The 13,620-nt window shown below is 41.3% G+C and overlaps 1 protein-coding gene across 1 annotated transcript; it reads right to left on the bottom strand.

Moving 5' to 3' along the window:
* Positions 1-1,396: 1,396 nt before the first annotated feature.
* On the bottom strand, positions 1,397-11,008 carry LOC143796575 (uncharacterized). Its single transcript, XM_077281036.1, has 6 exons — positions 10,869-11,008; positions 10,022-10,300; positions 9,377-9,553; positions 9,171-9,293; positions 8,632-8,970; positions 1,397-1,404 (listed from the first exon to the last, which is right to left on the bottom strand). The coding sequence occupies exons 2-6, from the start codon at positions 10,128-10,130 to the stop codon at positions 1,397-1,399; spliced, it is 756 nt and encodes a 251-aa protein (XP_077137151.1). The 5' UTR covers positions 10,131-10,300; positions 10,869-11,008.
* Between the last annotated feature and the right edge of the window lie 2,612 nt (positions 11,009-13,620).

Raw genomic sequence — 13,620 nt, 5'->3', positions numbered from 1 at the left:
GTGTAGAGTGTAGGGTGTAGAGTGTTGGATGTAGGGTGTAGAGTGTAGAGTGTAGGATGTAGAATGTAAAGTGTAGCGTGTAGAGTGTAGAGAGTAGGATGTAGAGTGTAGGGTGTAGAGTGTAGGGTGTAGGGTGTAGAGTGTATAGTGAAGAGTGTAGGATGTAGAGTGTAGGGTGGAGAGTGTAGGTTGTAGGGTGTAGAGTGTAGGGTGTAGAGTGCAGGGTGTAGAGTGTAGGGTATAGAGTGTAGGGTGTAGAGTGTAGAGTGTAGGGTGTAGAGTGTAGGATGTAGAGTGTAGGGTGTAGAGTGTAGGGTGTAGGGTGTAGGGTGTAGAGTGTAGAGTGTAGGGTAGAGAGTGTAGGGTGTAGAGTGTAGAGTGTAGGGTGTAGGGTTTAGGGTGTAGAGTGTAGAGTGTAGGGTGTAGAGTGTACAGTGTAGAGTGTAGGGTGTAGAGTGTAGGGTGTAGGATGTAGAGTGTAAGGTGTAGAGTGTATGGTGTAGAGTGCAGAGTGTAGGGTGTAGGTTGTAGAGTGTAGAGTATAGGGTGTAGAGTGTAGAGTGTAGGGTGTAGAGAGTATGGTGTGGAGTGTAGAGTGTACAGTGTAGGATGCAGAGTGTAGGGTGTAGAGTGTAGAGTGTAGGGTGTAGAGTGTAGGGTGCAGAGTGTAAGGTGTAGAGTAGTAGTGGAGCGTCGGGTGGTTTCGTCAAACTCAATTTGACAGGTGGAAAAGCCCCTATCAAAGTGTATCAAAGTGTGTAACCCCGCCCCTCTCCTTGTCTTCTAACAGCAGCTGTGTGGCAGCTCCCCCTCCCTTTTTATGTAGTTTAATATTATTATCACTGTATTTGATACAGTGATTGTTATCCCCGTAATTGTTTTATATTAGAGTTTTATATTTATATGTGTTTTATAATGCGCACATTATGTATGTGGGGCATGTTACTATATAGTTTAATATTATTATCGCTGTATTTGATACAGTGAATGTTATCCCCGTAATTGTTTTATATTAGAGTTTTATATTTATATGTGATTTATAATGCGCACATTATGTATGTGGGCATGTTACAACACATCTCGAAGGGTATGAAGCCCTATATGATCTGCTTCAGGAGAACTATAGAGCCCCTGAGGAGGGAAAAGGCCCATTTACCTCCCTGAGGAATAAAAGTGTGAGAATGCCGCCACAGGGGGATTCGGGGAATATTGACCTATTTTCGCTATTGGTAGAGAGGGACCTCAAGAAACTTGGGAAAAAGTGAGGATAATCTCACAGAGAGTGAAAGGGGGGCATTGGACACCCTCAATAGAAATGACCAACTTATTGTTAAACCCTCAGATAAAGGGGGAAACTTAGTCCTTATGGACCATTTGGAATATCGCACTATGTGTACTACCATCCTGCAGGATAAAACAACATATGAGATACTTGAAAATAACCCACTTGAGGCCTTCAAGAGTGAATTGAGGCTAATTCTGGAGGAAGCTATATCCCACAAACTTATTTCATCAAGTGAATTTGACTTTATGTTGCCTAAGTGTCCCTTGGTGGCGACATTCTACACACTTCCTAAAGTACACAAGGGGTGCCGCCCCCTTAAAGGACGTCCGATCGTCTCGGGGGTGGACTCCTTAACACAAAATTGTGGAATCTATGTTGATCAGGTTCTCCGTCCTTTTGTGACCTCCATCCCGTCTTATCTGAGAGACACGTCCGATCTGCTACTCAAACTAGAAGGAATGCATTTGGGGGAAGATACGTGGCTAGCTTCGATTGATATTGAAGCACTTTACAGTAGTATCCCACACCAAGCAGGGATAGATGGGGTGAGATATTTCTTACAACAAAGATCAGTTGTGTGCTGGAAGCACAATGAGTTTGTGCTCAACATCCTTAGATACATCCTTACCCATAATGCATTCAGTTTTGATGGTAAGTACTTCCACCAGCTCAGGGGCACTGCGATGGGGTGTCCCTGTGCCCCATCGTATGCAAATATGTTCCTGGGCTGGTGGGAGGAAACCGTAATCTTTGGAGGTGATGTTAGATGGTGGGATGAATATATATCTATTTGGTATAGATATATAGATGATGTGTTTTTGGTGTGGACTGGTCCTAAAGAGAAGTTCGAAGCATTTATGAGTCATCTAAATGTGAATAATATTGGTCTTAGGTTCACTTCTGAGATTGCAAGTAGAGAATTGGCATTCCTAGATTTGAAAATTATTAAAGAAAAAAATGGAGGGATTGCCACTAGTATTTATAGGAAACCGACGAGTACGAATAGCCTGTTGCATTGGCAGAGTCACCATCCCACCTCCCTCAAGAGAGGGATCCCCAAGGGCCAGTTCCTTAGGTTGAGGAGGAACTGTTCCAGGTACGATATGTTTAAGAGTCAAGCAGGGGATATGTATAATAGATTTAATGAGAAGGGTTACCCAAGACATGTTCTGAATAGAGCGTATGATGCTGCAAAAAAATCTGACAGACAAGCCCTTTTGCAGAAACACACAAGAGGGAACTCGGATGACACTCTAAGGATCATTGGTACATTTGATACACAACATCAGGAGATCAGGAGAATCCTCTCTAGGCACTGGGACGTACTGAGATTTGATCCGGATCTCAGGGACCTTGTGGGGGAGCGCCCCAATATTACGTTTAGAAAGGGTAAGTCCATTAGAGACATGTTGGTCCATAGCCAGTACCAGAGACCAAAGCCAAGAGACATATGGCTAAATAGGAGACCATGTGGGTTCTTTAGGTGTGGGGACTGCAGTCTATGTAAATGGATGAGACCCTGTAAAAGGTTCCAAAGTGCAACTACGGGTAAAACCTTCTACCAACGTGAATTTTCTAATTGCAAAACAGAAGGTGTAGTATATGTGGCATCCTGCTCCTGCCCAAAAGACTATGTGGGAAAGACCAAGAGGGAGTTCAGGAGAAGAGTGGGTGAACATATGGGAGATATCCGTAATAAAAGGGATACCCCACTGGCCACACACATGCACACGTACCACAGTGAGGATCCAACGGCTGTGGGATTCACGATCATAGAGGTTGTTAAGGTGAATCCAAGGGGAGGTAACCATGATAGAATGATCCTCCAACGTGAATGTGAGTGGATCTTTAGGTTAGAGTCCCTGGAGCCAAAGGGACTGAATGAGCAGATATCATACGCATGTTTTTTGTAAATAAATTTTTGTTAGGTGGGGGGTCAACCTATATGTGAGTATCTCTTGAATTTGTAGTCCTGTGAAATGGAACCGAGCCATACTAGAGTCTTGATGGATTCCCTATATATATGGGGAATCACATGGATTTCCATGATATATTGAAGTGGGTATTATCCCTGTACATATCCGTATATATACCTGCTGTAGTACTTACCGCTTTGCTGCATCTGTATTCTCTGTTACCATAAATCTTTTTGGTCCCATTCATTCCATAAGCTAACTGTGGGCAGGCAAATAGGCACGCTATGTCTCATATCTGTCGGTATATCCGTAAAAGATGTAAGTGTTGCTTTTAGCCACCACTACGTGGAGATGAAAAAATGGACACACACATATAATCCTGTGGTATCTCTAATAAGTATAGCACCTGATGATGGCTCTATGCTAAAGCTGGGGGCAAGGACTACCCCCAATGAGGTTACAGATATCTATCACTTCTGTTTTGAATAGTATGGGCCAGGCGTAGGCTCTATATACAGTGCCGCTGGAACTATACTGCAGCCCTTATGGTAGGGTTTTATGCATATAATGGGAGCTGCAGTTGTAGTAGCGATCAGACAGTATATTTTGCCTAAGAGAATACTGAAGGAATGTCTGATATTAGTCTTACTGAGCTCAATATATTTGTATACCTGTGTGCTATAGGGGAACCCACGGGATTGGGTGTGTATGGTGGGTCATCGGCAGCCGCTCCGTGCTGGGTATTGCTGTCAGGGTAACACACTGTAGAAGTGACATGTGCAGTGTGCTTCATTTTGTCATACTTGTCCGCTTTCTGTTATGCACCGTTGCCAGGGCAATCTGCTGTATGGGGGACGCGCGTAGTATGTTCTATCAGGCGCGCTCGATATGCAGTTAAACCCTGAAAGCAGGAGTGGCTGTGCATCAGCGTCATCAGAGGACGGCCCCTCACTGGTGGTGTGCGGTCCAGAGTAGGCATGCGCAGTGACTCCGTCTGTGTTCCGGAGCGGACATGCGCAGTTGATCGCCTAGAACGCCACAGGAAATGGGAAGGAGGAGTCCTCTACAGCATGCGGTTGGCGGGGATTACAAAAGCAGGTATCTTGGTATCGGCAGATTGCTTACCATCAGATATGACACGTATCATTTTTACATCGGGCCTCCTGATGAGCCGGAATGGGCGAAACGCGTAGAGGCGCTATAATATAAGGGCATATGGGGAGCCACTGCTGAAACTGGGAGATGAGTATCTGTATATCTTTTTTCCTATGGTGTTGATACAAAGCATAATATAAACACCGCATTTGCTGTTGTTGCAGGAGGTTGAAATTAATGACGCATCTAATCAATCTAACTGTTTTATATCCTGCACAACAGTCATTTCATAGGGTACTCAGGCTTATATATTTAAGTGATCTCCTATAGTGCGGCCATATATGGTGTCCCCAACATTTGCCATGTGTTCATAACAATGTTTTTAATATTGGGGATATAGCTTTTCCCTAGCACAGTATATTTTCATGTATTAGTGATAGAGGATCCTCTAGCTTTTGGGTAGAGGCTCCCACTAGCGGCGGTAGGGTGCAGTAGGGCCACTAGGGCTAGTCATCGTGGAGCGGGGGCGCCATAACGCTCCCCCCTAGGGTGTCAACCTCCGCAGCCAGGCAGGGGCGTATCTAGTTGCTTGTGCTAGGGTTATCTAGTCTATATTGCCCTTAGTGTTTGGGTATTTTGTGTTTGAGCACTTTCTTTGTGTGTTTTTTCTTGGTTGGGTTTTGGCAGTGTGCCTTGTTTTTAAACAATAAAATACGTTTTAATGTTAGGGCATTTTCTATATGATTTGTACATGTTACAACACCCCAAGTGTGAAGGTTGGTGTTTTTATACGTATATAAAAAAAAAAGCATAGCCCCAGCATTGTTATTCTCATTTATATGTGTTTTATAATGGGCGCATTATGTGTGCGACCATATTACAACAAGCGCAGGTATGAATCGTGGTGTTTTATACGTTTATAAAAAAGCAAAAGACAGGGTATTGTAAAAGTAAAAGATATTTATTGTAAAATAAACACATCTCAGAGACATTTCAATGATTCTTGCAGAGTATAAAAGCAATCACATTAAATAGCACGTTGGTTATTTAGCAACAAACTTCTTACAAAATAAATAGTATCGCTTGAATATACATCATTTCACTTCTTACAAAATAATATGGTGACACAAGTCATGTACGACATATTTATCAAATACATTTACAGCAACAAACTTCTTACAAAATAAACAGTATCGTTTGAATATACATCATTTCACTTCTTACAAAATAATATGGTGTTACAAGTCATGTACGACATATTTATCAAGTACATTCTTTACATCGTGAGCCACATGGTTTGTAGCATCGGTAGAGACCTTCTCTTAGGTAGCAGAGTTCCACGTGTGGTACCTAATGACGGGGAATGTAAAGATTGGATTGTACGCGGCGGCGGAGCTAGTTTCCGCGGCGTAGATACAGCGTGTGGCACGCTGCTTGAAATTTTTAGTTCATCTAAAAGCTTCCTAGTAGTGGGATTACCAACAACTGTAGACGGTATATTTAAAGCCGTTACTTCTTTTGAGCTGTGCCGCGTATGCACCAAGTATCGTTGTAGCGCTGCGCTATACATTTTAATTTTCACATCATCGGGAATGTCACGACGTTGTAAAATGTCGCTAATTTCGCCATCAAGGCGTTGAATAACGCTGTCGCGTATGCTAGCTGTAGCGCCGGGTCTTAGTTTGTCTAGCTCCTGTTTGGGGACTAGATACATTTTCTCTGTATGCTCCATTATCTTCCTGCGAGCAGGCTTGTTATTATAGGGATTGCAAAAGCTAAAAGAGGTCCGATAAACCCGCCGGCCTGCTTTAGTAGCCGCTTCTTTTTCTTTATGGGCTGAGATCTGTCGCTCAGGGTTCTTATAGCTTTATGCCACTTCTTTAATATGCCTTTTTGACGCTCTTTCAGCGGAATCCTGCCTTTTAAGATGTTTAAAGCAATCTCGCCTATGGCTGTAATTAAATCATTGCTCGCATTGCGCAAAATAGACTTTTGGACAGCCAGGGTTGCCTTCACCAGAGTTTTTAAGAGAGCCCAGTTACGCCGGAGTCTCTCAGACATCTTTACAGCACAACGCACACAGCGTAGCGTGTCTGATACCTGCGTAAAATTCACTTTTTAGAAGTGTTTTTCTTTTGAACATAAACAGCAGGCAATGCTGGTGGAAACAAGCCGGTCCTTAAGCAATGTTCCTCAGGGGTATTGGCTCTCAAATCTACAAGCAAATACCCATAAGGTTCCCGCGTGGCATCCTCAAAAGCTTCTAGGAAAAAACGTGTTTTTCCGGGATACATCTGGCGAGCTAGAGTTAAAATTTGTAATTTATCTCGGGGGTTATTAAAAAGCACCATGTATTTTGTGTTTAAATTTATCGTACGGCTTTTCTTTCCCTGGCAAAATATGTTTTGTACCAGGTAGAAAATGCTGAGATTTCTGTGGTGCACATACTTGGTAAAGGCTTTTTCTATCTCACAATTTTCACTAGCACTCTCCATGAGGTCATCAACAATAGCCAAATTCACCTTCTCCGGCGGGAATAATTCATCATCTACGAATGTATTCGGCAGACCCTCCACAAATCTGGCGTGGGGAAAAGAGAGAGAGATTTCATCATATAGTTTTTGCCAACACGAATAAAACCAAACAATATTATCAGGCTTCTGAGAAAAATTAGTTTCAATATTATACAGCAGTTGTTTTACAAAATAGCTCTTTCCAGAATTAGACGGGCCTGCTAGAATGCATGAGAATGGGTGTTGCAAGCGTGTATCCATCAGCGCAATACTCTGCTAATACCCAAAAGGCAGGGTTGTGAAACCGTCAATTAGTCGCCGCTTTGTATAAACGCACTTTTGTGTTTTGCGTAGCGGCCTCGTTTCAATCTCCCAGTACTTTTTATTTCTTACAATGGACGGCTGTTGTACGACAATACGTTTCTGCGTATCTGTGTCAGAATTGCTCGGGTAGTCCAGAACTAGATCTTTTAGACTGTTGAAATTAATAGATTGAGAGTTACCAACATTTAGTGTTATCCCCTTAACTTTTAAGACAGTTTTACCCGTGTTGAGTTTGTACCCGTAAGTTTTGGGGCCCGCGGATACAAATTCTGTGATGTGTGTACCATCGGGTATTTCACTGGTCAGCTCGCCCAGGTAATCGCCTAAAGGCGGCTGCCACTGACCATCGCTCTGTACAAAAATAACAGAATCTGTGTCGTGATAAAGGCACCTCTCCTGCAGCCGGTCCAGCAGCGAATAGAGCTCTAGCCGGGCATACGCGGTTGTAAAACATGCATACCCCCGCTACTTTTAATGATGGTGACGACTAGCTTTAACGAATTGGATGCTAGACATTCAGCGTTACTTTGAAGTGTACGGGCAACGGCATTTAAAAAAGATTCAGAATTAAAATCTTCCCTGGTTTGTTTTGTAGCGAAAATAGGGTCTAGAGTATCCCCACATTCAAGCCTTAACTGTACAAAGTCACCAGGTTCAATGTCCCTGATGATTCTATCCAGTAATGACTGAACGCCGTCATGAACAATATTCACGGCCTCTACAAATGATTGTACACGCTCCAAGTTTACAAATCTAAAATGATCCGTATGTATATGACCTCTGAAATTGCGGAGAGCCCTTTGATGATGATAAAAATGCTGTAAAACGTCTGAACGATCTACGATCATTTCATTATCACAAACACCATTACCTACAGAGGTTGCATCATGCGCATTTTCAGTATGTGTTTCAAGATGCCCGCTGCTCTGAGCATCTGGAACAGCACTGGTGTTGTCACTTCCAGGGTTGTCTTGGGTGTGTAAAACATTAGTTGAATCATGTAACAACCTCTGGGGATATTGTGTAGTTATAGCGCTGTAAACTGGCTTTCGCCCACTTCTAGCTGCTTGCGACCTTCTGGATTTTTTCAAACCGTGCCCAACCAAGCTTAGTCAGGTGGCTTTAGATTTATTTAGATTCACAGGTGTTGTATGTACACAGGCATGATTCAGTTTAAAATCATATAGCTCTGCGATAATGTCAGGGGTTGGACATGCATTTATCAGCCTTTCATACGTGTCACAGAAAGATTTTAGTTTGATCTGTGCGAGTTTGTTATGGACGTACTGATCAGACATGCCAATAAACATTTTGACATGTTCATCGTCCCACACAGGCCTCCCTGTGTAAGACGATTGTTCAGCAACTTTCTGTTTTTTACTTATACGGCGGCGTGACACTGAACGTTTCTTTAGAGGTAATACATTGGTAAAATCGCTAGAAGATCCTGCAAGAGCAGTATCTGTAGGCTGTACAGTTTGACACACACGTATATCACCACGGTTATTACTCTTCTTACCAGCGATGAGCTGCGTAATTTCTCTGATTTCAGGACTAGCTTGCGGACTGTCGACTATGCTATTGACTTCCTGAGTTATGCAGGGGCTAATGTTCTGCGACGCAGATCTCTCTCTTGAAACATACATATATTTTTGATGTGGAATCTTGGGGCTTGGGTCTCTGGTGTGTTTGGGTGTCGCGTAGCTTCCCTCTCGATCCACAACACAGATGGGGGAGAGAGGTGTTGTTCTCACAGTCGCACTAGCTCTTTGTGGTTGATTCTGTGCAGTTCCGTAATTACGCCGTTGCAAAACTCGTGGTTGAAGATCCGGCGTATCTAAAAGAAATGACAAAAGTGTCTGTTACCCGCGAAACCATTGTAAAATTGGAAAAAAAAAAAAAAAAAAAAATCGACACGCTGGGTGTTATCCAAGATCCTGCGTAATATTTGAAAAGTTAACTGCGTCGGTTATCCATGAAATCATTGCAACACTATTTGCATAAATCCGGCATAGAGCAGACCAGATATACACTTACAAGTATGAAGCGGGAATTGCATCTCCGCGGCTCCCGGTTTAATGGACATCGCATTGATCGGGCTCGTTGAGACGGGGATATTCTCTTTTTCAAATTGAATTTTTCTGGCAACTAGTTTTGCGGCTGTAAATAAAATATAACTATTAACACAGAAGTGATTTTCTACACAAAAGTGTGAATCGTATGTATTTCAAGTGAGGCGTTACCTTTTCTATTCTTGAGACGCATGCTTAACGAATTTCCACGTCTTTTAGGAGCATCGGGTATCGATGAAATTACAGTGTTCTTGACATCTATGATCTCGACGTCTGAATCCAGATTTCCGCATGGTTCGGGAACACGCCAGTTTTCAGGTATACAGAGCGATGGCTGCGTGTCAGTATCTGTATGAGAAATTGCACTTAGTTCGTGTTTAAATACAGGGATTAAATCAGCTGATACAGTATAATATAGTTTACGGTATACCGCTGTTTATGTTGTATCAGTTTTAATAATAGTATTATATTTTAGGATTGCGACATTATTTGTGTTAATAATTTAAGCGCGTATTTATTATGCCGTGATTTGTGTAATACAGTAGATAATAGCTGTTAATACATCCTAACTAGCGTATTCAGCGCGTACTTATTACCTATTTTTGCATAGTATAAGCATATTTATGCCGAACTCACAAATTTATTTGTTACGGTATATAAAAATGTGTTTGGCTGTGGTGCGAGATTAACATAGATAATATATATATATATATATATATAGGTTTCCTACATGTAATACAGGATAGATAAATATCACGGTACCGTGTTACGACGATATTTTTCCCTATCTAAATGCAGTAAGGAGAATCTAATTACCTGTGATGATGTGAAGAGCAGGCTCACTATCTTCTATCGATTCCGCAGCTACGTGTTCAAAGGGTTCATAATTCTGCGTGGCGAAATTATTGCGATAATCGGGAGACATACACACCTCTTAAATAAGAAAGAATGCAGGTATATATAATTAATATAAATTACTTATAATATAATGGCTTAATCAGAATGAATCAATACTCTGTACATTATATTCGGTATACCTAGTTGCGTGCTTGTAAGCAAAGGACTGTATTGATCGCGGGGATATTGGAATTCCATCTTAAATTTAAAAAAAAAAGTTTCATCTATATGTATAACGACAATAAATACAGATTTTAACTATATAACAAATATATATATATATATATATATATATATATATATATACTATATATGAATTAGTGCTGACAAAAATACATGGTATGAGGTGACACACTAGTAAATAAAAGTAAAAATATCTTTATTGACATATTATTTTAAAAATTACATATCTTTAAAAGACTGGGGTGCTGGAAAAATAGGCCCTCCAACGTCTCTTTAGAAGAGCCGCATGTCCGGGTTATATCTTCTTGTAGGGTATAACTAAAAATTGCCAATCAGAAGTATAAATATATACACGGCAGCACCCTCACATCAAAAATGACTTTGGTATTGCTGTTGATAGATTCTATAATGACACAAATGTGGGTATAATAATTGCTGCTAAACAATCCTAGTAAAATACTGTAGTTAAAGAGTTGGCCACTAGATGGCATTGTGATACCGCAGAAGGAAACTTAAATTCCTAAGACAGATGCTGCATGAAGAAGACAGAAAAGCACCGATCACAGAGCCGTGAGGTATTTACCTGAAGATGTGCGGAGCAGGGTAGCAAAAATTACCTAACAAGGTATGAAGTGACACATTAGTAAATAAAAGTAAAAATATCTTTATTGACATATTATTTTAAAATTTACATATCTTTAAAGGGAGGGTGTTGGAAGAAATAGGAGCCCCAACGCCTCTTTAGAAGCCTCCATGTCAGGCTTATATCTGATTGAAGGGTATAACTAAAAATAACCAATCAGTAGTATAAATAATACTATATATGAATTAGAAAGATCCAGTTTTTAACTATTATTATTATTTATATATCACCATTAATTCCATGGTGGTGTACATGAGAAATGTGCTGCATACGTGTGGTTATAAATATCGTTTACAGTAATCAAGTTTACAGTGACAGGCTGGTACAGAGTGGACCCTGTCCTTGCGGCCTTACTTTCTATGGACCTATACAGGTCCTTCTCAAAAAATTAGCATATAGTGTTACATTTCATTATTTACCATAATGTAATGATTACAATTAAACTTTCATATATTATAGATTCATTATCCACCAACTGAAATTTGTCAGGTCTTTTATTGTTTTAATACTGATGATTTTGGCCTACAACTCCTGATAACCCAAAAAACCTGTCTCAATAAATTAGCATATCAAGAAAAGGTTCTCTAAACGACCTATTACCCTAATCTTCTGAATCAACTAACTAACTCTAAACACATGCAAAAGATACCTGAGGCTTTTAAAAACTCCCTGCCTGGTTCATTACTCAAAACCCCCATCATGGGTAAGACTAGCGACCTGACAGATGTCAAGAAGGCCATCATTGACACCCTCAAGCAAGAGGGTAAGACCCAGAAAGAAATTTCTCAACAAATAGGCTGTTCCCAGAGTGCTGTATCAAGGCACCTCAATGGTAAGTCTGTTGGAAGGAAACAATGTGGCAGAAAACGCTGTACAACGAGAAGAGGTGACCGGACCCTGAGGAAGATTGTGGAGAAGGACCGATTCCAGACCTTGGGGAACCTGAGGAAGCAGTGGACTGAGTCTGGTGTGGAAACATCCAGAGCCACCGTGCACAGGCGTGTGCAGGAAATGGGCTACAGGTGCCGCATTCCCCAGGTAAAGCCACTTTTGAACCATAAACAGCGGCAGAAGCGCCTGACCTGGTACTTTTTTCTGATGAAAGCAAATTTTGCATGTCATTCGGAAATCAAGGTGCCAGAGTCTGGAGGAAGACTGGGGAGAAGGAAATGCCAAAATGCCTGAAGTCCAGTGTCAAGTACCCACAGTCAGTGATGGTGTGGGGTGCCATGTCAGCTGCTGGTGTTGGTCCACTGTGTTTCATCAAGGGCAGGGTCAATGCAGCTAGCTATCAGGAGATTTTGGAGCACTTCATGCTTCCATCGGCTGAAATGCTTTATGGAGATGAAGATTTCATTTTTCAGCACGACCTGGCACCTGCTCACAGTGCCAAAACCACTGGTAAATGGTTTACTGATTATGGTATTACTGTGCTTAATTGGCCTGCCAACTCTTCTGACCTGAACCCCATAGAGAATCTGTGGGATATTGTGAAGAGAAAGTTGAGAGACGCAAGACCCAACACTCTGGATGAGCTTAAGGCCGCTATTGAAGCATCCTGGACCTCCATAACATCTCAGCAGTGTCACAGGCTGATTGCCTCCATGCCACGCTGCATTGAAGCAGTCATTTCTGCCAAAGGATTCCCGACCAAGTATTGAGTGCATAACTGAACATTATTATTTGATGGTTTTTTTGTTTGTTATTAAAAAACACTTTTATTTGATTGGACGGGTGAAATATGCTAATTTATTGAGACAGGTTTTTTGGGTTATCAGGAGTTGTAGGCCAAAATCATCAGTATTAAAACAATAAAAGACCTGACAAATTTCAGTTGGTGGATAATGAATCTATAATATATGAAAGTTTAATTGTAATCATTACATTATGGTAAATAATGAAATTTAACACTATATGCTAATTTTTTGAGAAGGACCTGTATAACAATTACATACTGTACATGGATTATAATGCCGGAGCGCAAATAAATCAGTTGACACTTACCTTTTAAAATATCAGCTATTCAGAGTCGTAGAAGAGCCGGCTTCTGTGTGGAAGGTGTAGCACTCTGCCCCAGTATTTAAAGAAAAAACAAACAAAGGCTGTGGGCGACTCTTCACTGTTTTCAAGCAGTCAGTATCGGATTACACTAGTGACTCGCACCTGTTGTGTAAAAACTAAGCAAGTCATCTTGGCCTGGGATATTTGGGGTAAATACACCGTTTGATACGAAATTTTATACAGCTGAATTTCTGAAAGCAGGAGGCTGCTGATTATCGATACATGCATTTATTCAGTCATGGATTCTAACACCCGGGATCGCATATTAGAAAAGCAGTATTTCACAGCAGGCAATTCCGGGTCATTCTATGGAATAGACAAATTATTTAGAGCGACGAGAGACCGCGGAATAAAGAAATCTGACGTGTCTGAGTGGCTGGATAGACAAGATGCTTATACCCTGCACAAACCCATCAGAAAGCATTTTTTGACAAATAAAATTTATGTCTCAAATATTGACGCACAATGGCAGGCGGATCTTGTAAGTTTAATCGACTATTCAAGGGAAAATGATAATGTCAAATACATCCTGACGGTGATTGATACTCTATCGAGATACGCGTGGTGTGTTGCTTTGTCGTGCAAAACGGGCTCCAGTGTGGCTAGATCGTTCGAATTAATATTTCAAAAT

Source organism: Ranitomeya variabilis, chromosome 1, assembly GCF_051348905.1.
Source record: "Ranitomeya variabilis isolate aRanVar5 chromosome 1, aRanVar5.hap1, whole genome shotgun sequence".
In the NCBI taxonomy this organism is placed as follows: domain Eukaryota; kingdom Metazoa; phylum Chordata; class Amphibia; order Anura; family Dendrobatidae; genus Ranitomeya; species Ranitomeya variabilis.
The sequence above is the reverse complement of the archived record's forward strand: the minus strand, read 5'-3'. Positions and strand labels throughout refer to the sequence as shown.

Bases quoted from the DNA above. Each gene is read 5' to 3' on its own strand.
- LOC143796575 (XM_077281036.1), bottom strand. From the start codon at position 10,130: ATGTCTCCCGATTATCGCAATAATTTCGCCACGCAGAATTATGAACCC. The intron at 9,554-10,021 runs GTAATTAGATTC...TTTCTCATACAG, and splicing joins TGCTCTTCACATCATCACAG to ATACTGACACGCAGCCATCG. The intron at 8,971-9,170 runs GTAAGTGTATAT...CATTTCTTTTAG, and splicing joins GCAATTCCCGCTTCATACTT to ATACGCCGGATCTTCAACCA.